Below are 26,573 nucleotides of genomic sequence, written 5' to 3'. Positions count from 1 at the left end.
CGCTTGACTCAAATCTGTCCTTCACTCCCCACATCCAATTGCTTTCTTCATCCTGCCGCAACCACCTACGGAATATCTTAAAAATGTGTCCATTTCTGAGTGCTGAAACTACTAAACGGCAACGGCTAATCTACTCCCTGGTAATTTCCTGACTTGACTACTGTAATAACTTACTAACTGGTCTCTCTCTCCCGCCTCTCTCCCCTTCAATCCATCCTAAATGCATCTGCCAGGCTAATCCACCTCTCTCAACGCTCTGTTACTGCTGCACCTCTCTGTGAGTCCCTTCACAGGCTTCCCATTCACAGCAGAGTTAAATTCAAATTCTCACCCTGACCTACAAAGCCCTCACCAATGATGCCCCACCCTACCTGTCCTCACTTATCAACAAATATACTCCAGCCCGCCCCCTAAGATCCAACAATGACCTGCTCCTTGCATCCTCTACCATCACCTCCTCTCATGCTAGACTACAGGACTTCTCTTGTGCGGCGCCAACCCTCTGGAACACACTTCCTCGAGCTGTCAGACTTGCCCCTAACCTCTCCTGCTTTAAATGTTCGATAAAAACCTTTCTGTTCAGGGAAGCTTATCACCCTACTCATTAACAAACTAACTTCACTTACCTAACAGTTTCCCTCATCTATCTCCTCACTAATATCATTCTCACCTTTGCAGTCCCCACATCCTGTTACCCATCATCTAGATTGTAAATTCCCACGGGAATAGGGCCCTCAATTCCCCCTGTATTTGTCTGTAAACTTTTGTTTCTTCGTTGTACTGTTATCCTTGTACCCATGGGCAGCGCTGCAGAATCTGTTGACGCTTTATAAATAAAGAATAATAACAATAATAATGTGTTTGCATGTGTGCATCTCTCCTTCAGCTACCTGCAGTGCAACCTAGGTTCAAACATGGCAGCATACATAATTAGAGGGAGGTGCATAAAGTGTTTTTAGTGTCATTTCTTAAAGGATTTTCATTTTTGAAGTTTGGTTTGAAAAAATATTTTGTGTCTTTTAGACTGGAGAGATCATTGCGTCACACACAAAGGTGGAATCTTAGATTTCTTGATGGAGGTTCTTAATTGTTCCCCTTGGATTGTATATATGTTTGTCATTACATGCTGCCTTACAATCTGGGCTACGCTTATGTTCCTAATGCAGATGTTTCAGGTAATTTAAATCTACAGCTGTGATATTTTCTTTTCCCACTGATCTGTACCCAGTGCAGACTTCATTCTTTTAAAGTGATACCTTCTGTCAAACTGTGCAATCTCTTTAAAGGGACAGACTACTGCAATAAGAAAATAGTTTAATGTGTTAGAACATTTTCTAACGCACTGTTGCTTGTCTGTAAGTTTATCTTCTGCAAAGGGTTTAAACCCAATGGCGCTATTGGGATCTAGCTGAATACTTTTAAAGTTCCAATAATCTCTGCATGACATGTTATCCTAAAGTGAACAGCTCAGAAACATAAATATTAAAGGGATACTAAACACCAAAAAATTCATTGTTAAAAAGATAGTTAATCTCTTTATTTACCATTCCCCAGTTTTGCATAACCAACACTGTTATAGAAATATTCTTTTTACCTCTGTAATTACCTTGTATTTAAGCTTCTTGCCGACTGCCTCCTTATCTCAGATCTTTTGACAGACTTGCATTTCAGGCAATTAGTGCTGACTCTTAAATAACTCCACGTGCATGAGCACAATGCTATCTATATGAAACACATGAACTAGCTGTGAAAAACTATCTAGCTGTGAAAAACTATCAAATGCATTCAGATAAGAGGCAGCCTTCAAGGTATTAGAAATTAGCATATGAGCCTACCTAGGTTTAGCTTTCAACTAAGAATACCAAGAGAACAAAGCAAATTTGATGATAAAAGTAAATTGGAAAGTTATTTAAAATTTTAACTTTACTATCCCTTTAATTAGCCTAGACTAGATCTATTTGTATAATTATAAATCTGTATATTTTCTTACAATGAAATAATTGATCCTGCACAGTTTTAATGCTAGTTGTTACAATAAACTTGCTTTTTTTTTTTTTTTAGATTGTTTTCCTGGGTCTTACAACTCAAGAACGAGTATCCATCCAAATACAGAACAGACAAAGCAAGAATAAAGTGTCACTCCGAAAAACACCTTTTAAGTAAGTCTTGAGCTTTGCCGTTAGACTTTACCCTCTCTAGTTTTTGAAAATAACGTTTTTACAAATGGCTCCTAGCTACCCAAAGAGATTATATATGTGTGTATATAATCATGAAATATGACACAAACCTCATGAACATTGTCAGCTGATATCGAGTTTCATACAAAATGCAACATACAGTTGTAGAACAATACTCAACTGCTGAATGTGTAATGTAACTGCAAACTGATACACTTAAAATGTATTTCTGGCTTTATATGAATTTTGTCTTTTTAGTTCTGTTTTTGTTTTACACTTGTTTAAACAAAATTTATGCTTACCTGATAAATGTATTTCTTTCTTGACACGGTGAGTCCACGGATCATCAATTACTGTTGGGAATATTACTCCTGGCGGCAAAGAGCACCACAGCAAAGCTGTTAAGTATCACTTCCCTTCCCACAACCCCCAGTCATTCTCTTTGCCTTCAGTGCAAGGAGAAAGACAAGCGTCTGGCGGACATGCCGGATATACAGTCCTTTTGTCAGGCCCTGGTCAGAATCAGGCCTGTGTTTAAATCAGTTGCTCCTCCTTGGAGCCTTAACCTTGTTCTTAAAGTTTTACAACAGGCTCCGTTTGAGCCTATGCATTCCATAGATAAAGTTATTATCATGGAAGGTTTTGTTTCTTACTGCTATTTCTTCTGCTTGGAGGGTTTCTGAACTCTCAGCTTTGCAGTGTGAGTCTCCTTATCTCATATTTCATGCAGATAAGGCTGTTCCCCGTACTAAGTTTGTTTTTCTTCCTAAGGTTGTTTCGGCTAGAAATATTAATCAGGAAATTGTTGTTCCTTCTCTCTGTCCTAATCTTTCTTCTCATCAAGAACGTTTGTTGCACAACTTAGATGTTGTGCGGGCTCTTAAATTCTATCTGCAGGCTACGAAGGACTTTTGTCAGTCTTCTGCATTGTTTGTTTGCTTTTCTGGAAGACGTAAGGGTCAGAAAGCTACTGCCACTTCTCTTTCTCTCTGGTTGAGAAGTATTATTAGTTTGACTTATGAGACTGCTGGACAGCAGCCTTTCTGAGTGAATTACAGCTCATTCCACTAGGGAGCGGTGTCTTTTTCTTGGGCCTTCAAGAATGAGACCACTGTAGAACAGATTTGTAAGGCTTCTTTGCACACTTTTTCTAAATTCTATAAATTTGATACTTTTGCCTTGGCTGAGGCTTTTTTTGGGAGAAAGGTTCTGCAAGCAGTGGTGCCTTCTGTTTAGGTTACCTGTCTTGCCTTTCCTTATCATCTGTGTCCTCCTAGCTTGGGTATTGATTCCCAACTGTAATTGATGATCCGTGGACTCACTGTGTCTTAAGAAAGAAAACAAAATTCATGCTTACCTGATAAATTTATTTCTTGACACGGTGAGTCCACGGCCCTCCCTGTTTTTCAGACAGGTTTTTCATATAAACCTCAGGCACATCTGCACCTCTGCATGTTAGAGTTTGCTTTTTAGACTTTCTAGAGAGCGGGGGACAAAATGCAATTGTTACATAAAAAATAACAGTTATTTAAAGGAATTCTAAGATCAGAATTAAACATTTAGGATTCACATAGAGCATGCAGTTTTAAGCAACTTTCCAGTTTAATTCTGTTATCAGATTTTTCAGTCTTTTTATATGCACATTTTCTGAGGCACCATCTCCTACTGAGCATGAGCAAGAGTTCACAGCCTGTATATGTCTGTGATTGGCTGATGGTGTCACATGGTACAAGTTGCCAGCAGATTGAAGTACATTTTGACATTTATCAAACTATATTTGCTTATTTAACATTCAGTGCTATTGCATTCTCTTTTTAATATGCATTTGTTTATTATGCAGTTCTACTGTATTTAATGGTCCTTTTTAGTGTCCTTTTAAGTCTACCAGTTATTTGTATTTAGTGAATTTGACAGCAGTATTCCAGTCAGCTTTCTTTTTAAAGACGATGAGTCCACGGATTTCATCCTTACTTGTGGGATTACGCCTCCTGGTCAGCAGGAGGAGGCAAAGAGCACCACAGCAGAGCTGTATATATAGCTCCTCCCTTCCCTCCCACTCCAGTCATTCTCTTTGCCTACGTTAGTGATAGGAAGAGGTAAAGTGAGCTGTTAGATTAGATTCTTCAATGAAGAGTTTATTATTTTTAAGTGGTGCCAGAGAGTGCTACTTTTTCTAGGGTGTAGCCGTAGTCCATGTCAGTCTCTAGAGTAGAGCTATTGGTGGCTTTAAAGCAATGGGAACTTGTGGGACATAATGCCCACTGCGCCTCCCATACTGTGATGCTGCCCTTTCTGTGATGGCCTAAGCTGGATCTAACGCAGGCTTCATCTTTCTGCAGGACTATAGGAGGGAGTCAATGGACCTCTGAACCCTGTTGTGGCTGTCCTGCTGTCAGGCAGCATAAGAGGTAAGTGCAGACTTTATTTCTCTACAGGGAAATTTCTGGGACATATTTACCTCCGTGAGGTTTGTCTGTACTTCTGCACATTTATGGGAATCAGGGGCTCTGTAAGTGAAGAGCTTTTTTTCCCTGACAGCATTTCACAGGGGCCACGCTGGTATTGAAAGTCTCATGCACATTTGGGGACTCCTCACATAGCGACTTTATTACGGTAATGGGCTACGCTTGGGGTTACTTGGCATTCGGAGTGGGGTTTTTTTAGCACAGTCACTAAAAGTGTTTTTTCTAAGGGCTTTACTTGCTGATGTTGACGGCTACAGGACAGACAGGTCTTAGCCGTCGAGGGACTCATTATATGCAGGCACTGAAGGGCGGTTATATGTTATTTTTGACCGCGCGGTGTTACTCAGACTTTAACGCCCACGAGGGGCGGGGCCTTTATTTTGCGCGCTTGGTTCTCTCCTGTGACGCCGCGCAGTTCCGGAGCCGACAGTCTTCTCGGCTAGGAGCCTGGAGACAGTGTTGTGCTAAGGACCTCTTGGTTATAACGAGCAAGGGGTTATTAGTGATCGTTCTGTCGCTTGCTGGCTGTCGTTATCAAGCTTGCTGGAGGAGCAGTCTGAAATCCGGGTCACCAGGTAGGCGCCTCAGCAGAGCTGCTGAGGCGTAAGGGTACAAATAATGTCTGAAGTTTAACCCTTAATAAGAACATGTTTATCTTCTGAGGGGTCATTGAAAAAGATATTGTATATTTTTCTTTTTTATTAAAGGGCCAGTTTACATATAACCGCCCTTCAGTGCCTGCATATAATGAGTCCCTCGACGGCTAAGACCTGTCTGTCCTGTAGCCGTCAACATCAGCAAGTAAAGCCCTTAGAAAAAACACTTTTAGTGACTGTGCTAAAAACCCCCCACTCAGAATGCCAAGTAACCCCAAGCGTAGCCCATTACCGTAATAAAGTCGCTATGGGAGGCGCAGTATGGGAGGCGCAGTGGGCATTATGTCCCACAAGTTCCCATTGCTTTAAAGTAGGGGCATATCCATTTTGCTTTCTTTTTTAAACGCTTAGAGGGTGGTTGCCCAAGATTTAAAAAGTAATTTCCCTAAAGGGGCTATTTATGACGACAGTGGATCTCAAGGATGCATATCTTCATGTTCCTATCCACAGAGATCATCACAAGTTCCTGAGGTTTGCCTTTCTGGACAAACATTTTCAGTTCGTGGCTCTCCCTTTCGGTCTGGCCACGGCACCCAGAATTTTTACAAAGGTTCTGGGATCTCTACTGGTGGTTCTAAGACCGCGGGGCATTGCGGTGGCACCTTATCTGGACGATATTCTCATTCAGGCGTCATCTTATCAACTAACAAAGTCCCATACCGACATTGTGCTATCCTTCCAGAGAACTCACGGGTGGAAGGTAAATCTGGAAAAGAGTTTGTTGATTCTGCAGACAAGGGTACCCTTCCTGGGAACTCTCATCGACGTCAGAAAGTTAAATATTCTGAATACATGTCAAGCCCTTCAGTCCAATTCTCGGCCATCAGTGGCTCAGTGCATGGAGGTAATCGGATTGATGGTGGCTACAATGGACATCATACCATTTGCTCGTTTTCATCTCAGGCCTCTGCAGCTAAGCATGCTCAGGCAGTGGAATGGAGATCATACAGATTTGTCTCCTCGAATATCCCTAGATCAAGAGACGAGGGACTCTCTTCTATGGTGGTTATCTCTGGATCATCTATCCCAGGGGACATGCTTTCGCAGACCTTCATGGGTGATTGTGACAACTGATGCCAGCCTTTTAGGATGGGGAGCGGTTTGGGGCTCCCTAAAGACTCAGGGAGTATGGATTCAGGCAGAGTCTCTCCTTCCCATCAACATTCTGGAGCTGAGGGCGATCTTCAGCTGGCTTCGACACAATTCATCAGATTCCAATCAGACAACATAACGACGGTGGCTTACATCAATCATCAGGGGGAACAAGGAGTTCCTTAGCAATGACAGAAGTATCCAAGATAATCCAATGGGCGGAGGCTCACTCTTGCCATCTGTCTGCGATCCATATCCCAGGGGTGGAAAACTGGGAAGCAGATTTTCTGAGCAGGCAGACTTTTCATCCAGGAGAGTGGGAACTCCAGCTGGAAATATTTTCCAACCTGGTTCTCAGATGGGGTAGGCCGGAGTTGGATCTCATGGCATCTCGTCAGAATGCCAAACTTCTGAGATACAGGTCCAGGGACCCCCAGGCCGAGCTGATAGATGCCTTGGCAGTTCCTTGGTCCTTCAGCCTAGCATATGTATTCCCCCCGTTTGTGCTCCTTCCTCGGGTGATTGCTCGAATCAAACAGGAGAGGGCATCAGTGATCCTCATTGCTTCTGCATGGCCTTGCAGGATTTGGTATGCCGATCTGGTGGACATGTCATCTCTGCCGCCTTGGAAGCTTCCATTGAGGAAGGACCTTCTCATTCAGGGTCCCTTCTGTCACCCGAATCTAGTTTCTCTGCAGCTGACTGCTTGGAGATTGAACGCTTAATCTTATCCAAGCAAGGTTTTTCTGATTGGGTCATAGATACCTTAATTCAGGCTCGTAAGCCGGTTACTAGTAAGATTTACCATAAGATATTGCGCAAATATCTTTATTGGTGTGAATCCAAGGACTACTCATGGAGTAGATTAGGATTCCCAAGATTTTTTCTCTTTTCTCCAAGAAGGATTGGAGAAGGGGTTATCGACGAGTTCTCTAAAGGGTCAGATCTCTGCCTTATCTGTTTTGTTGCACAAGCGTCTGGCAGATGTTCCAGAAATCCAATCTTTTTGTCAGGCTTTAATTAGAATCAGGCCTGTGTTTAAACCAATTGTTCCTCCATGGAGTTTGAATTTAGTTCTTAAAGTTCTTCAAGGGGTTCCGTTTGAACCTATGCATTCCATAGATATTAAGTTGTTATCTTGGAAAGTTTTGTTTCTTGTTGCTATTTCTTCTGCTCGAAGAGTGTCTGAACTTTCGGCTTTACAGTACAATTCTCCTTACCTTTTTTTTTAATTCGGATAAGGTGGTTTTACGTACTAAACTTGGGTTTCTTCCTAAGGTTGTTTCGGACAAGAACATTAATCAGGAGATTGTTGTTCCTTCTTTGTGTCCTAATCCTCCTTCTCAGAAGGAGCGTCTTCTACACTATTTGGACGTAGTTCGTGCATTAAAATTTTACTTACAGGCCACTAAAGATTTTCGTCAATCATCTACTTTGTTTGTCGTTTTTTCGGGGAAGCATAAGGGTCAGAAGGCTACGGCTACCTCTCTTTCCTTTTGGTTGAAGAGTATCATCCGCTTTGCATATGAGACTGCTGGACAGCGGCCTCATGAAAAGATTACGGCTCATTCCACTAGGGTTGTTGCTTCCTCATGGGCATTCAAAAATGATGCTTCTGTTGAGCAGATTTGCGAAGCCGCAACTTGGTCTTCTCTTTACACTTTTTCTAAATTTTACAAATTCGATACTTTTGCCTCGGCTGAGGCTGTTTTTGGGAGAAAGGTTCTTCAAGCACTGGTGCCTTCCGTTTAGGTTCCCTGTCTTGTTCCTCCCTTTTCAAAAAGAAAAGAAAATTTATGCTTACCTGATAAATTTGTTTCTTTTTAGACGATGAGTCCATGGCCCGCCCTGTTATCTGAGACAGGTTTTTATTTTTGGTTAAACTTCAGTCACCTCTGCGCCTTAGCTTTTCCTTTCTCTTCCTAACTTTGGTCGAATGACTGGAGTGGGAGGGAAGGGTGGAGCTATATATACAGCTCTGCTGTGGTGCTCTTTGCCTCCTCCTGCTGACCAGGAGGCATAATCCCACAAGTAAGGATGAAATCTGTGGACTCATCGTGTCTAAAAAGAAACAAATTTATTAGGTAAGCATAAATTTTCTTTTTCACATGACTATATCACTGTTCAATTTCAACAGCCTTGACCTCCTGAAAACCCGAATTCGCCTGCTTTTTCATGAGATTTCATAGACATTTACACAATTTATTTTTTCAGTATTAACATATCTATTCACATGCTTCGTTCACGTAAATAATATGATAATGTCTGGGTTTACAAATGTAGCTGAAATCACACATTTTAACCAGAATTTTCTTTGATGTCATATTTGCAGCTCAGGTGGTTTCTCTGATTCAAATGGCAACTTTCCATTTGGATAGGAATGGTTTGAAAATGAAACCAAATAAAAATGGATCTTAAAGTGAAAGTCAATCTTAGCGTGTTTGAAACGCTAGAATTGACTATTGAAACAAATAAAGGGGACTACAAGTATAACATATTTCATGCAGAAAGCTCCTTTCAAGCGATCACTGCTCTGAACTGCTCAGGCAGCCCACGGCAGATCGCTGTTTTACTAAGAGGTTACGTTTACACCTCCTTAGCCAATAGCGTGCAGGAAATCTGGCGCCAAGTAGATTTTCCGGATGGCTATTGGCTAAGAGGTGAAAACGTCGCCTTTCAAGCAAAATGGCGTTCTGCCGTGGGCTGCCTGAGCAGCTCCGTGCCACAAAATGAAAGAGCTTTCTGCATGAAGTATTTTATACTGTCTGCTTTATTTGTTCCAATGGTCAGTCCTAGCATTTCGCAAACGCTAGGACTGACTTTCACTTTAGGTCACACATTTAATAGTAGTATAGTTATTTGTGTGTATAACCAGAATTTTGGCTCCAGAGCAGTAATGTACTATTGGGACCCAGCTGAACATATGTGGTGAGTCAATGACAAGGGGTCTATGTGTGTAGTAATTAATTAGCTTACAGTATGGCATTGCTTCTACTGAGCCTACCTATGTATGCTTTTCAACAAAGGATTCCAAGGAGCAAAGTCAATTTGATAGTAGAAATAAATTGCAAAGTTCCTTAAAGGGACATGATACACAAATGTGGAAGCACTTGAAAATAATGCAGCATAGCTGTAAATAAAACTGAATAGTTTCTTAAAATATTCACACCCCACTGTAAAGAGACTTTAAGCAGCCAATCAGGATGCTAGTCCCAGGACTTACAAGGCAGTGTGCAGGCACATTCATTTTGTTTTCCTATTCAGTTTAAGGAAGTTTACTATTAAATCTTAAGAGATTTCAGTGAAATCTCACGAGATCACAGCAAAGCAAAGCATGACCTTGGCACTGCTGATGCCGATTGGCTATTTTTGTTTTCTCAACTTATAGCTGAAGTATAACTGTTCACACAGCACTTACTCTGGTGAGCTGAAGAAAATTTGAGATAAAATATCTTACCTTTTTACATAGGGATGTTCAGGTGATATTTTCTTGTCAGCTTTGTACAGTTATGCTGCGGCACTTTCAAGTGATTTAGTATATGAGTATTATGTCCCTTTAAAATTGTATGCTCTGAATAGCCTTAAAGAATACTGGAGTTTTAATGTAGACCCATCAATCAAACCGGTAATGGGGTGGGCGGCTCATAAACCGTACATCAGGGGCTTGCTCATAAAAGAGAAAGCCCTATATCTGAAGAGAACTAAGGCAGTGGTGAGCTCCTTACAACAAGAAATAGAACATCTAGAAAAATCACACCAAACTACACTATCACAATCGACCCTAAACACGCTAAATGCTAAAAGGAAAGAGCTGTCTAAAATTTTAGCTGACAACTCCATGAGAGCCATAAATAGACTGAAAACATTTTATTTCTTATATGCCAACAAACCTGATAGATTCCTAGCTAATCGGTTAAGAGACAAAACAAAATCCTTTGCAATAACACAGATACAAAAAACAAATGGCACATTGACATCCCACCCGCAAGAAATTGCGGAAGAATTTGCTCAATATTATGAAGCCCTTTACGATGGGAAAAAGGTTTGCCACTCTCCCTCGACATTAAAACTTAGAGAACAGATTTTAGAGTTAGCAAAGTTGCCTAAATTAGAGGATGTTGAGGCGAAAGCCTTAGACGCAGAGATCACATTAATAGAAATAGCGACCGCAATAAAAGATCTTAAGATTGGTAAGGCGGCTGGCCCTGACGGGTTCCCAGGAGAGTACTATAAATTATTTAAAAATGAGTTGACCGTTCATCTCCACAAGTTCTGCAATGACATATTAAATGGTACGCCAATTCCCCCAGAGCTACTTCAAGCTAAGATAATTGTAATCCCTAAACCTGGGAAAAAACCCAAATTGACACAAAGTTACAGGCCAATATCTTTAATCAACCAAGATGTGAAAATCTTCACTAAAATTTTAGCTAACAGGCTTAAACTTCTCTTACCATCACTGATACACCCTGATCAGGTGGGTTTTATTAAAGACCGGGAAGCACCAGATAACATGAGACGCATAGTAGCTTTGGTGGACTATTTGAAAGGTACAGAAACGCCTTCTCTGCTCCTATCTCTGGATGCGGAGAAGGCGTTTGATAGAGTTGATTGGCTCTATATGGGGGCGGTGTTAGAGCACTTGGGGTTTGGTAACAAATTCATAGAGGCAATTAAGAACATTTACTCCCAACCAGTAGCAACCATTAGAGCAGCAGGTTACCAGTCTAGATCTATAAATATCCTAAATGGCACCCGTCAGGGATGCCCACTCTCTCCACTGCTGTTTGCTTTGTGCGTAGAACCCTTAGCAGCATGCATTCGCAACTCTAGAGACATTCATGGGGTCAAATTGCAGAAAAGTGAATATAAATTATCGCTATTCGCAGATGATATCCTACTTTCGATTACGAAACCTATGATATCACTACCCAACCTATATCACCTGTTAGAGGATTTCTCCAAGATATCGGGTTTCAAGATAAACTCTGATAAATGTGAAGCACTCCCTCTATCATTACCGACACACACCCGCAAATTGATAGAAGCCAACTTTGATTTTGTATGGGCTAATAAATCTATCAAATATTTGGGGATCAATATTACAGACACAATAGATACACTACATAAAGTAAACTATATCCCAATATATAAAAGTATTAGGAAAGATTTAACCAAATGGAAAAAAGGGAATTTCTCCTGGCTAGGAAGACTGGCTATAATAAAAATGAACATCCTACCAAGGTTGTTGTACCTATTCAGAGCTTTACCTATTAAGATTCCATTGAGGGAATTGGAGGAGATGCAAGCGGAACTTATTAGATTCATAAGGGGACATAAAACTGCCAGAATAGCAGCTCACGTGTTAAAAACTCACAAACAGTTAGGGGGTGTCGGGGTCCCTAATCTTAGGGATTATTATCAAGCAGCCAGACTAGCGCAATGTGCATTACTAAATAAGGATTGCAGTGGAATCACATGGCCTAGCATTGAGACAGAAATAGGGGGACTAAATACCCCAGGGGACATTCTTTGGAGCCCACCTAACACACATAGGCACAGATTAGTAACATTAAAAACTACAGAAGAATCCAAGGCCATTTGGAGATCACTAACTAATACACTGAAACTACTTTCCCCGCGAACAACTATAATACCAATTAGGGCACTTTTACCAACAGATTTCCATACACAAATAACTAAATGGGAAAACAAGGGATTATACAGGGTGGCAGATTACTTGGACAGAGGGAAAATGCTGACATACATACAGCTCAGAGATAAAGTAAGTCCATACACTTTACATTGGTACTTGTACCTCCAACTGTCACATGCTATTAACAAATATAGACAAGGGGTGGTGGGTTCACCGGTCTCTACACTGGAACACATTATACTGTCACCGGGTAGGAACAAAAAAATGATCTCTCGCTTATATCTGGCGATACAAGAAGCGAAAAACACAACACAGCCGCTGTTACATAACAAATGGGAACAAGACTTAGGCTTAACTCTGAATGAGGCAGAATGGAGACAAGTTTTTTCAGAGTTGGGCAGAGGTCTAATAGGGGCAGATTTGGTGGAAAATTCGATTAAAACGGCATACAGATGGTACTTGACGCCACTAAAAACGTCACATTATACGCCTCAGAACAATAGGTTGTGTTATAGGGGATGTGCAGAACTGGGTACCTACCACCATATGTGGTGGGGATGCCCAAAGATACGACCCATATGGGACAAACTCACACAATTATTTAAGAAAGTTCTAGATGACTCTTTCATACTCCCACCCGCTAAGGCCTTAATACATATTCACTTAGACAAGTTAAATCACTCTAATAACAAATGGGTTAACATAGCATGCACAGCTACTAGAATTTGTATAGCCAGGAAATGGAAGGTGGGGGCCCCAGAATGGAGTGAGGTACTGGATAAAATTGAGGACATATATAATATGTCCGAAGCAGCAGCTTGGATGCAGGGTACATCAGAAAACTTTCTTAAAATTTGGTCCTCTTGGATTCTAAATAAACAGAGGGGGTCGAGGACGCCTGCTACAATTACTCCTACATAAGGACGAGTCTTCTGAGTTAAATATCTTAACAGATAGTTCATACTTTTAATGATATGGAGGAACATGCTCAAAAGATTTTTATAACAATAACGACACGGCTCGATAGGAAAGGTTCACAGTTGAAAGTTTTATTCAGTTATAACAAGTTTACTGTTGGGGAGGGGAATTGAAAAGGGGAGGCGGGAGGAACTTGAAAAGTGGGAGAAAATGCAATGCTCAACATGTATTGTTTATTTTCCTTTCCTTCTATTATGGATGAGAGATTATATGCAATTGAACTGATACATGTTGTAATATCACGATGTTTTTGATGTGAAACACTAATAAAAAGTATTTCAACTAAAATTGTATGCTCTGTCTGAACCATGAAAGTTAAATTTTTTACTTTCCTGTCCCATTTAAGCTTCCATTTTAAATAGTACGGGAAAGTTTTTGTTTTTTTGTTCCATCTACCTTTGTAATAAATGCCTCCTTATACTGGAATTTTAGCTTTTTGTGCGTTTACATCCACATCAGCTAATGCCATTCCCTAGAGGCACCAAGAATAGATCTGTAAATGTGACTGACGTGTTCATTGCAATATGTTTTGTTTCCCCACAGCCGTGGCTGCATTCAGAATCTTGCAGAGTTCTTCAATTGCCAATGTTTTGGGCTTATCAAAACTAACCGAGTGGACTGGACCAAGCAATACCACACTGCAATGAATCTTTCTATGATGAGGAATGCGCAAGCTGTGTAAAGAATGGCTGTCTGGTGGACATGTGCTGTTTTCGCAGAATGGCAACATTGCACTAAACTTCAACCACTTGGCAGTGAAGAGGTTAAGGACCCACCTGTTATTTAGGTATACTTACCATTCTATAAGTCTATAAAATATATTTAGTGTCATAAATTATATGAATTTGGCTAGATTTTACAAAACTATAGGCCACCTTTTTAAAGTCATTCTAAACTAGTCACAATAAAACAAGCAGTAGTGTAAAAAGGACAGGAAAAAACAACGTAAACTTCTAAAAAGAAAAAAAAAGAAATAACTAAAGGTACATTCTAGAGTAAAAGTAAAATTATATGATTCCTTAGAGCATGTTATTTTTTTATGAAAAAATCCTTTGTTTGTGCTTTTATCCCCTGCAAAGCGATAAATAGTCATAGTTACTTTCTAGCAACACCCCCATGCTACCCCCAAATAAAGATGTGCCTCTTGATTGGATCATACCCACATATGCTTACACTCCATTGGCATACTGGCTGTATTCGTTTTTTGGAACAGTACAGGAGCAAATCCGGTGCTCTTTGACTATAAGTTTAACCTTTTTTGTACTTAAAAAAAAAAAAAAAATTCAAACCTATTGTGTCTTGGCAGCTGTATCTCTTAACCCCTTAACGATACAGACATACTCTGTACATCTCACATCCGTAAGGGGTTTTTGTTCCTGTAAAAACACGGGTCACGACGAAAGCAATGAGACGCTATTGCAACATGACACTCCTGGTGGCATCAGGCTTTAGAGCGGTCTCGTTGCCATCAATGGAAAATGAAAAATCAGCTGTCATTGAGGGGTTAAAGGAATATGAACTCACCTGTTTGTATAATACTGAGTAGTGTAATTTGTTTAAGAGGTTAAATACTAATGCAATGAATTTTGGTTAAAATAGCCCCCTATATATCCCTTCCTTTACAATACCACTCCTCTGCCCCCTTTTCTTCCACTCAAAACCCTTACAATAGGTCCTGAGTGAAGGCGGTGGTAGTGCGCACCTTCTATTGCAAAAGTAGCAGAATCGAGGGCCAGTAGGGTAAATGCGGGTGAACGAGGAGCTGTTTTTACTAAAATTAATTTCATTATCCTATGAAATCCTCTTAAACAAACTAAATGAGTCTACATTATACAATCAGGAACTTCTTACATGATGAGTTTTGTGTCTCTTTGTAAATCTCAGTAGCTGATCGAAGTTACTGACACCTTTTGTGCGTTACACTATTTGAGCTCTGTACCTACAAGTAGCTGACATTTAACATAGATTTGTGGATAAGGTACTTGCATACAGTTTACATTATAAATTGTAGACTTAAAATGTGATTGTATATAGAGATTTTGTTTTTAGAAACTAATTTTGCAGCTATAGCACTGATGCACTGCTAGAACAGTCATAGCTTGCCAATTTGTTTGACATATCCCATCGTCAATTATTCTAAACTAAATTATTTGTACACACAATTAGACAGTGAAGGCATAAACTGGTCAACTATTAAGCTTTTCAGTAAATGCAATGTACAGGACTATTCCTTGGTGTGTATACTGATTTTTATTTTTTTATTGGAAATATTCGATTTTTCATAATAGTGACTATAGAAATGTAAAATACAAAATCAAATTAAAAATACTTGTTTGATTGTGTTTTGTTATTGTTTTTTTAGATGTTTATTATTTTAAAAAAAATGGAATCCTTAATTCTTTCAAAATGTTTTCATTAACCGTTATGGTTCAGATAAAATTGAATTCCCAGGAACTTAAAGGGCCATTATAGTGGAAAATGGAAAAACTATACTCTCTAATTCGTTAACACCAGTGACCAGCAGTCGTCCTGAGTTAGCGGGACTGTAACTGCACATAACATCATAGGGTCGCTAGTGTTAAAATTAGAGCATATAATTTAGTTATTTTACTATAATGTCCCTTTAAAGAGGCAGTTGGTGCTTTAAAGCGACATGAAACTCAAGATTTAATTTCCTGTAAATTGTTTAATTAAGAAAAATAAAACATTCCAACATACATTCAGCATTTATTTTGCCTACTTTTGCTATAAAGTTTCTCTGAAAAAAGTGTGTTTTACCTTCGCTTACATCATTCTACACAGTGATTGGTTAGCTCAGATAACATGCTCATTTGCATCTGTTTTTAATTGACCACAAGAAGTCCAGGAACATGGATTTCACCAGGCCTTTTTAAGAGGAGTATACCTGAACCACTCTTGATTTGCAAAACCTTGTAGATTGGACTAACGTACTAACATGAATGATGTAAAAAAAAAAAAAATATTTTGCAATGCAGTGCTTTTCTGATTATATATGCTATGAGTTTGATGTCCCTTAAAAAAAAAAAAAAGATGTTTACGTTTATGCTCGATGGTACTATTCAAAGTTACCTTGCAACGCTCTATATCCTACATTAGGGTTCACAAATATAAACTCCTTAGCTGATAGAAAGCTAAACCACACTGTATAGCAGCCAAGGAGATATGGTATGAATAATTTATTTAAAACATTTTTCTGTTATATTTTTCCCTTTTTTTTTGGCTGTCCCTCTTTTGAATTTTGAAATGTTGGGAGGTATGCACATGCTCAGTAGGAATTGGTGCCTCAGAAAGTGTGCATATTAAATGACTGCACAATAAGATAATGGTAGTAAATTGGGGGAAAAATATTTTTAGATTGGGTGTTATTTAATTTTAATTTCTACGTCCCTTTAAGCACTATGTGGGAAACTAAGAGAAAAGGTTAAATTTGAAAACAGAAGTAAATTGGAATGTTTTTTTATTTGTACTCTATGTAGATTGCACGATTATAAACATTTAATTTGAGTTTCATGGCCCTTTAAAATTAAACAAATGCCTGTACTATGTAATTTACCCTTATTTGAAGAGGGCAAATTTTGCTGCCTGTATTTTTCAATGTTTGATCATTTCTGTGCAAGAGTTCCGGGATACAGCCCTAAGGATTTAATTTTATTTCTGCTTTTATAAATACTCATTTACGTTGGATGGGAACGCTGAGTCCAAATAACTTTGGCTTTAAAATGTTGCTTATTATTATTTGTAAGTTTGTATAATGTTTTTAACTCCTGATGTAATGAACAGACCCAATTCTCCTTTTGTTACAGAATGGTTGCAATGAAATCTTATCTTCCTTCTTTTAAATTATTAGTTTTATTGTGAACAGTATAAATTATTGTGTTTTTTAATAAATGAAAGTCTTGTATCTCTGCTTTTTTAATAAATTATTTCTGAAACCTTAATATCTTTTGATTTTATTAACACTACATAACATCACATAAAACCTAGTTCATACTTAACAAATGCCCCAGTTTTTCCAGGACAATACCAGTTGTTGGCCTCCTGTTCTGTGTTTCGATTGTCCGAAGAGTCTGTCCCTCATTGTTTTATTAGACCAGGAGCATAACAAATGTAATGTCTGTTTTATTAAAAGAGCAGCTCAAAAAAATATTATTATAAAATAGCTAATCTGATGAACTGGCATCTGTGAATCTCCTGCAGTTTTCAAATTGGATAGAACATTACAATAAATATTTTGTGCAGTTTTCACTGTTTGCTTTAGAAGAGCTCACAACTGTCCTGTATAATGCAGGATTGTCACAGTATGAGAATGTTACCCCTAGTTCCACCAGTAGCTTCTTCAGGGCAAATATCCAGAGCAGGATCAGGGACTGTCATGGCCCCCAACCACACCCACGAAACACCCATGGCCACGCGCACAGGTCTTCCAGCCCCAGAAGGCCCCTGAGAAAAGTTGGTAAGTATGGCTAGAGGCCGTGGTCAAAATTCACATAACCTGCTTACTTCATTGCCCTTCTGCAAAGTGTCTTTGGATTATTTTTTTCAAGGATGGCAACTATGCTGCTGTAATTACTGAAATGTTACATAATTTGCATAGCACACAGTTAGTTACAAGAGTCATGTTGCCTATAAGAATGGATTTTCTTTTTCCAAATGTAATGAAAATAATGATATTGTGGATTATGTCAACTAACAAGAGAGCTTCCCATCCAAAGAGAGAGAACAAATACTTACTATCTAGCAGGCTCCATACAGCACTGTCAGCAGTAGGTGTAGGGTTCTGTCTGAGATAAAGTGAGCATCTTTGTGCGTCTAGGCAACTGAATCTCAGCTGTGGATTCCTCGATCAATTTTCCTGGTTTCTCTTTCCTCATTTCATATTGCTCACCACCATTTCACCTTAAAAAATATTGTGCAGTGTGGCCCTATTATAATGTGTCTCTAAGCTCAGATGGGCAGTCATAATTTACTGTATGTGTACACTGAATTCACACTTACACCATCAAAAAGCAAATGGGAAAATCATTGTTGTAATAAAAAAGCACTACGCAGTGTCTTATACTTAATAGAAGTCATTGCAATACATGTTGTTCTTTATTTTAAATAGATTTTAGCTTTTATTTCTTTCATAAGGTGGTTACAGTCCACAAGCCATTACTCCTAGGATTCAACTCCTAGCCATTAGGAGGAGGCAAAGATTTCCAAGCTTCAAGAGCACTTAAAGGGACATGAAACCCCAAAACATTATTTCATGATTCAGATTGCAGTGTTTCTCAACCGCGGTCCACAAGTAGCCCCAACAGTCTTGGTTTTCATTATAGCTGAACTAAAGCACAGGTGAAATAATCAGCTGATGGATGAGAGCAGGTTGGTTACTGATCAGCTGATTACTTCACCTGTGCACTGGTTCACAAACCGTTTTGGCCTGCCACATATGTCGGTGGAACCTGTCCCTTAGCTACCTCCTGGTGGGTCGGCCTCATACTTCAATTTTGTATCTTCTGCTGTTGCTTGCACAGCACTGGATAGGTTTTCTTCCAGAAGCAGTCTTTCTGCAGCTGGTAAGCACAGTAGAGTGGGAGCATCTGAGGTAAGTGTAGCCATTTCATGCACATAGTCTGCAGGCTATTAGCCGGTACACTATAGCTAAGGGACATACTCTTATACCAGACATTTACCACAATTAGTTAGGCTACTTTTTATATTACATGATAGTCTAATTTATTTGAGACATTTTTTTTATAGTGGGATACTCTATTTTTTTTCTTTTACTTTGCATGTTCATATCTTGCACACTCTTGGCTTTTATTTGTAACGCTCTATCATGCATGAGCTAACTTTAACTTTTTGCACTTCCGTTTTCCAAGTGTGTGCCATTCTGGATAGTGTGCACCTTGCTGGATAGCGCACGCTGGTTTAATTCAACCATGCTTAAGCATTTTAATATGTGTTTGGACCCACCAGGAAGACATGTGACGGGCCCCCAGGGTGTAATTCTGTTGCTACCCTGTACTCCATTCTGAAGGTGAGGTCTTACCAGGGGTTTATATAGTGACAGAATTATGCTTTCCTCCCTTGCATCAATGCAATACATGCTAGTATCTTATTACCCGGAATTGTGCACCAATTTTTAGCTTGTTATCTATACTCCCAAATCCCTTTACTCCTCTGTTTTAAATCTAGTCCCATTTAAATAATAGGTTGCCTGCATATTTTTACTTCCAAAATGTAGAACCTTGTATTTTTCGGTATTAAATATAATTTTCCATTTATCTGCCAATGCTTCTAATTTTTGTAGATCTCCTTGTAAATCAATTTCATCATGCACTGACCTAATAACCTTACACAACTTTGTATCATCTGAAAAAATAGAGTTGTCGCTATTTAATCCTTGCTCCAAGTCATTTAATAAAAATATTAAAAAGCAGGGCCCAGTACTGATCCCTGGGGGACTCCACTGATTACCTTTGTCCAATCTAAATATGATCTTTTTACTACTTCTCGTTGCTTCCTGTCTTTTATTTAGTTTTTTATCCATGAGCTAACATTTTCAGTTATTCCCAGTCCAAGTATATCACATCAACTGAATCTAATTATATTAGTGTGACATGATCTATTTCTTATAAAACCATGCTGATTTGAACTCATAATCTTGTTTACACAAATATTAACATCAATATAATCCTTTCAAGTATCTTAATCACTATTGATGTCAGTCTAACAACTGGTCTATAGCTTCCTGGATAAGCCCTGCTTCTTTTTTAAAAAGTGGCACCACATCGGCTTTGCGCCAGTCCTGGTGTACTATGCCTGAGGATAATGAGTTTTGAAAAATTAAAAGTAGAGGTTTGGCTATAACAGTGCTATGTTCCTGTAAAACCCTTGGGTGTGTTCCATTTGGGCCTGGAGTTTTATTTACCTTAATATTATCCAGTTTTTTCCTGATATCCTCTAGAGATAATGGTATAAGCTTGTATGTTCTAGTTTGTTTCAAAGTATCTCCCACTAGTTCCTCTCTTGTGTATATTAAAAGGGACAGATTGATAATCCCTTTTATTACCCATTCCCCAGTTTTGCATAACCAACACGGTTATATTCATATACTTTTTACCTCTGTGATTACCTTGTATCTAACCCTCTGCAAACTAACCCTTATTTCTCCTACATTGGTGTGTCCGGTCCACGGCTTCATCCTTACTTGTGGCAAAGAGAGCACAGCAAAAGCTGCCCATATAGCTCCCCCTCTGGCTCCGCCCCCCAGTCATTCTCTTTGCCGCCCTGAACAAGTAGCATCTCCACGGGGATGGTAAAGAGTATGTGGTGTTAGTTGTAGTTTTATTTCTTCTATCAAGAGTTTATTATTTTAAAATAGTGCCGGTTTGTACTATTTACTCTACAACAGAAAGTGATGAAGATTTCTGTTAAAAGAGGAGTATGATTTTAGCAACAGTAACTAAAATCCATTACTGTTCCCACGCAGGACTGTTGAAACCAGAGAACTTCAGTTGGGGGGAACAGTTTGCAGACTTTTCTGCTCCAGGTATAACTAGTCTTTTTTCTAACAAGACATGGTAATGCTAGAAGACTGTCATTTTCCCTCATGGGACCGGTAAGCCATTTTCTTAGACTCATAACAGAATGAAGGCTTATAAATGGGCTCTATACTGGTTGACACTATTGTGGGCTAAATCGATTGATTTTTATAATATTTATATGATTTTTGGAGTGTTTTTGTGATTGAAACACTTTTGGGAACGTTTTTATTACGCCAGGCAGTTGGTTAGACAGCTAATCTAGTCAGGAAGGCCCCTTCACTCTGGTATGCAGAGAGAGGAGGCCTCATTTTCCCGCCTCAGTTGCGCAGTTACTTCTGGAAGCAGTGCATGCAGCTTCATGTGAGAAGGTCCTGTGGACATAAAAACGATTTCAAAAAGGCTTATTTCTGTGGTGAATAATCCCCAAGGAAGGTAAAGGCTGCAGCAAAGGCTGTGGCAGGGACTGTAGTGGGTTCAAACTGGTAAATTAAACAATTAGCTCTGGTTTGCTCATTTAAGGGATTAAAGACTTGAAATTTGGTGTGAAATACTTTCAAAGCATTAAGACACTAGGGTGCAAATTTTGTAAAGATCGGATATTTCCTTCATAGTTTTTCAAGCATTCAGAAATAAAGTGTACTCTTTTTATTATTTAAAGAGACAGTAACGGTTTTGTTTAAAAACAATTTTATTGCTTTAATAGCCTGCCAAAGTCTGTCTAACATGTCTATACCTTCAGATAGCATATGTTCTGTGTGTATAGAGGCCAAGGTGGTTTCCCCCTTTAAATGTATGTTCAAATTGTGCCATGGCGTCCATACAAAGTAAGGACAGTACTGTCACACTTAATAGTGGGGATAGTTCATCATCCTCTCCTTCTGTGTCAACACCAGTTATGCCCGCGCAGGCGACACCTAGTACATCTAGCGCGCCAATGCTTGTTACTATGCAGCAATTAACTGCAGTAATGGATAATTCTATAGCAAATCTTTTATCCAAACTGCCAGCATTTCCCAGAAAGCGTGATTGCTCAGTTTTAAATACAGAGGATGAGCAAGTGGGCGCTGACGATAATTTATCTGTTATACCCTCACACCAGTCTGAATTGGCAGTGAGGGAGGGTCTGTCTGAGGGAGAAATTTCTGATTCAGGAAAAGTTTCTCAGCAGGCAGAACCTGATATCGTGACATTTAAATTTAAGTTAGAACATCTCCGTGCCCTGCTTAAGGAGGTGCTAACTACACTTGATGATTGTGACTCTTTGGTGATTCCAGAAAAATTGTGCAAAATGGACAAATTCCTAGAGGTCCCTGTGCACGCTGATGCCTTTCCGATACCCAAGAGGGTGGCGGACATAGTGACCAAGGAGTGGGAGAAGCCAGGTATACCTTTTGTCCCACCTCCTATATTTAAGAAAATGTTCCCCATTGTAGACCCCAGAAGGGACGCATGGCAAACAGTCCCGAAGGTGGAGGGGGCGGTTTCTACATTGGCTAAGCGCACGACTATTCCAATTGAGGACAGTTGTGCTTTCAAAGATCCTATGGATAAAAAATTGGAAGGATTGCTTAAAAAGATATTTGTTCAGCAAGGTTTCCTTCTCCAACCAATTTCGTGCATTATTCCTGTCACCACGGCGGCGTATTTTTGGTTTGAGGAACTAGAAAATTCGCTCCATATGGAGACTCCATATGAGGAAGTCATGGACAGAGTTCACGCACTAAAGTTGGCTAATTCTTTTATTTTAGATGCCGCTTTTCAATTAGCTAAATTAGCGGCAAAAAATTCAGGTTTTGCAATAGTGGCGCGCAGAGCGCTTTGGCTAAAATCTTGGTCGGCGGATGTGTCGTCCAAGACAAAACTACTTAATATCCCTTTCAAAGGTAAGACCCTTTTCGGGCCAGAATTGAAGGAGATTATTTCAGACATCACTGGGGGAAAGGGCCATGCCCTCCCACAGGATAGGCCTTTCAAGGCTAAGAACAAATCTAATTTTCGTTCCTTTCGCAATTTCAGGAACGGACCATCTCCTAACTCTGCAGCCTCTAGACAAGAGGGTAACGCTTCCCAGCCTAAACCAGCGTGGAAACCAATGCAAGGCTGGAACAAGGGTAAACAGGCCAAGAAGCCTGCTGCTGCTACCAAGACAGCATGAAGGGGTAGCCCCCGATCCGGGACCGGATCTAGTAGGGGGCAGACTTTCTCTCTTTGCTCAGGCTTGGGCAAGAGATGTTCCGGATCCCTGGGCACTAGAAATAGTCTCTCAGGGGTATCTCCTAGAGTTCAAGGAACTTCCTCCAAGGGGAAGGTTCCACATGTCTCGCTTATCTTCAGACCAGATAAAGAGACAGGCATTCCTACATTGTGTAGGAGACCTATTAAAGATGGGAGTGATACACCCAGTTCCAACAGTGGAACAAGGTCTGGGTTTTTACTCAAACCTGTTCGTAGTTCCCAAAAAAGAGGGAACTTTCAGGCCAATTCTGGATGTAAAAATTCTAAACAAATTCCTCAGTTCCATCATTCAAAATGGAAACCATTCGGACGATCTTACCAACAATCCAGGAGGGTCAATATATGACTACCGTGGACTTAAAGGATGCGTACCTGCATATTCCTATCCACAAAGATCATCATCAGTTCCTGAGGTTCGCCTTCCTGGACAAACATTACCAGTTTGTTGCTCTTCCATTCGGTCTAGCCACTGCTCCAAGAATTTTCACAAAGGTGCTAGGGTCCCTTCTAGCGATTCTAAGGCCGAGGGGCATTGCTGTAGCACCTTACCTAGACGTCATCCTAATCCAAGCGTCGTCTCTTTCCAAAGCAAGGGCTCATGCAGACATTGTTTTAGCCTTTCTCAGGTCTCACTGGTGGAAGGTGAACGTAGAAAAAAGTTCCCTGTCCACAAGGGTTCCTTTTCTGGGAACAATAATAGATTCTGTAGAAATGAAGATTTTCCTGACCGAGGTCAGAAAATTAAAGCTTCTAAACGCTTGTCAAGTTCTTCAATCTATTCCTCAGCCTTCCATAGCTCAGTGCATGGAGGTAATAGGATTAATGGTTGCAGCAATGGACGTGGTTCCTTTTGCTCTAATTCATCTAAGACCATTACAACTGTGCATGCTCAATCAGTGGAATGGAGATTATGCAGACTTGTCTCCCCAGATTCAAGTAGATCAGGTGACCAGAGACTCACTCCGCTGGTGGTTGACTCAGGATCACCTGTCTCAGGGAATGAGTTTCCGCAGAACAGAGTGGGTCATCGTCACGACCGACGCCAGTCTCTTAGGCTGGGGCGCGGTCTGGGACTCCCTGAAAGCTCAGGGTCTATGGTCTCGGGAAGAGTCTCTCCTCCCGATAAACATTTTGGAACTAAGAGCGATATTCAATGCGCTCCTGGCCTGGCCTCACCTAGCGAAGGCCAAATTCATAAGATTTCAGTCGGACAACATGACGACTGTAGCGTACATCAATCATCAGGGGGGAACAAAGAGTTCCTTAGCGATGAGAGAGGTATCCAAGATCATCAAATGGGCGGAGGATCACTCCTGCCACCTATCTGCAATTCACATCCCAGGAGTAGACAACTGGGAGGCGGATTACCTGAGTCGTCAGGCTTTTCATCCGGGGGAGTGGGAACTCCACCCGGAGATCTTTGCCCAGTTAACCCAACTATGGGGCACTCCAGATATGGATCTGATGGCGTCTCGTCAGAACTTCAAGGTTCCCCGCTACGGGTCCAGATCCAGGGATCCCAAGGCGACACTAGTGGATGCATTGGTGGCGCCTTGGTCGTTCAACCTAGCTTATGTGTTTCCACCGTTCCCTCTCCTTCCCAGGCTTGTAGCCAGGATCAAACAGGAGAAGGCCTCGGTGATTCTGATATCTCCTGCGTGGCCACGCAGGACTTGGTATGCAGACCTGGTGAATATGTCATCGGCTCCAACATGGAAGCTACCTTTGAGACGGGATCTTCTAGTACAAGGTCCATTCGAACATCCAAATCTAGTCTCTCTGCAGCTGACTGCTTGGAAATTGAACGCTTGATTCTATCTAAGCGTGGGTTTTCAGATTCAGTTATAGATACTCTGGTCCAAGCCAGAAAACCTGTGACTAGGAAAATTTATCATAAGATATGGAAAAAATATATCTGTTGGTGCGAATCCAAGGGATTCTCTTGGAGTAAGATTAAAATTCCTAGGATACTTTCCTTTCTCCAAGAAGGTTTGGATAAAGGGTTGTCAGCGAGTTCTCTAAAAGGACAGATATCTGCTCTGTCTGTTTTGTTGCACAAACGTCTGGCAACAGTGCCAGATGTACAGGCATTTGTACAGGCCTTAGTAAGAATCAAGCCTGTCTACAGACCCATGACTCCCCCATGGAGTCTAAACTTAGTTCTTTCAGTTCTTCAAGGCGTTCCGTTTGAACCCTTACATTCCATAGATATTAAGTTACTATCTTGGAAAGTTCTGTTTTTGGTTGCTATTTCTTCTGCTAGAAGAGTTTCTGAATTGTCTGCTTTACAGTGTACTTCACCCTATCTGGTATTCCATACAGATAAGGTTGTTTTGCGTACCAAACCTGGTTTTCTTCCGAAAGTGGTTTCCAACAGGAATATTAACCAGGAGATAGTGGTTCCTTCTCTGTGTCTGAATCCAGTTTCAAAGAAGGAACGTTTGTTACACAACTTAGATGTGGTCCGTGCTTTAAAATTCTATTTAGAAGCAACAAAGGATTTCAGACAGACTTCATCCTTCTTTGTCGTTTATTCTGGTAAGAGGAGAGGGCAGAAAGCTACTGCTACCTCTCTTTCTTTTTGGCTGAAAAGCATCATCCGATTGGCTTATGAGACTGCCGGACGGCAGCCTCCTGAACGAATTACGGCTCACTCTACTAGAGCTGTGGCTTCCACATGGGCCTTCAAGAACGAGGCTTCTGTTGATCAGATCTGTAAGGCAGCGACTTGGTCTTCTCTGCATACTTTTGCCAAATTTTACAAATTCGATACTTATGCTTCTTCGGAGGCTATTTTTGGGAGAAAGGTTTTGCAAGCCGTGGTGCCTTCCGTTTAGGTAACCTGACTTGTTCCCTCCCTTCATCCGTGTCCTAAAGCTTTGGTATTGGTTCCCACAAGTAAGGATGAAGCCGTGGACCGGACACACCAATGTAGGAGAAAACAGAATTTATGCTTACCTGATAAATTTCTTTCTCCTACGGTGTGTCCGGTCCACGGCCCGCCCTGGCTTTTAGTCAGGTTTAAAAATTTTTGTCTCTGTACACTACAGTCACCACGGCACCCTATAGTTTCTCCTTTTTTTCCTAACCGTCGGTCGAATGACTGGGGGCGGAGCCAGAGGGGGAGCTATATGGGCAGCTTTTGCTGTGCTCTCTTTGCCATTTCCTGTTAGGGAAGAGAATATTCCCACAAGTAAGGATGAAGCCGTGGACCGGACACACCGTAGGAGAAAGAAATTTATTAGGTAAGCATAAATTCTGTTTTCTGTTCTTTTGACAGACTTGCATTTTAGCCAGTCAGTGTCCTCCCATAAGTAACTCCACGATCATGACACACATAAACTAACGCCCTTTTTTAGGAACATAAAACTCAATTGAAATGGGCATGGAATACATATACAGGTACAAAACACTTTATCCAAACTACTTAGGACCGAAAAAAGATTTAGATTTCAGAGGGGATAGGACCAAGTGTAAACTGCAATATCTTATATTATTTACATGTCAAAATACAGCTTTTCCCCTTCACTACCGGGGATTTCAGAAAAGAACTTGCCTTAAATACCAGAGAATTTATAGCATTTTTGCTATCACTCTATTTTAACAGAAATAGAGCCTTGTTTTTTGTTTTGTTTTTAATTTACATGGCAAAACTAAATATGTCTTGAAGTTGACAACCCAAGATATTGATCTAGGCTCATTTTGGTATATTTCGTGCAAACATTTCCTTGCCAAATGCAATCGCATGAAAAAAAACTTTA

The 26,573-nt window shown here is 40.3% G+C and overlaps 1 protein-coding gene across 1 annotated transcript in view; it reads left to right on the top strand.

The window, feature by feature from the left end:
* LOC128665954 (palmitoyltransferase ZDHHC13) overlaps positions 1-16,983 on the top strand; it is a gene marked incomplete at its 5' end in the record, with an annotated part of 80,455 nt that extends 63,472 nt beyond the window's left edge. The window contains 3 exon segments of the mRNA XM_053720243.1: positions 1,024-1,175; positions 2,062-2,159; positions 13,568-16,983. Coding sequence (XP_053576218.1) covers positions 1,024-1,175; positions 2,062-2,159; positions 13,568-13,706 — 389 coding nt within the window.
* Between the last annotated feature and the right edge of the window lie 9,590 nt (positions 16,984-26,573).

Source organism: Bombina bombina, chromosome 7 (assembly GCF_027579735.1).
Source record: "Bombina bombina isolate aBomBom1 chromosome 7, aBomBom1.pri, whole genome shotgun sequence".
NCBI lineage: Eukaryota > Metazoa > Chordata > Amphibia > Anura > Bombinatoridae > Bombina > Bombina bombina.
Note: the sequence above shows the minus strand (reverse complement) of the source record. Positions and strands in the feature narration are given on the sequence as shown.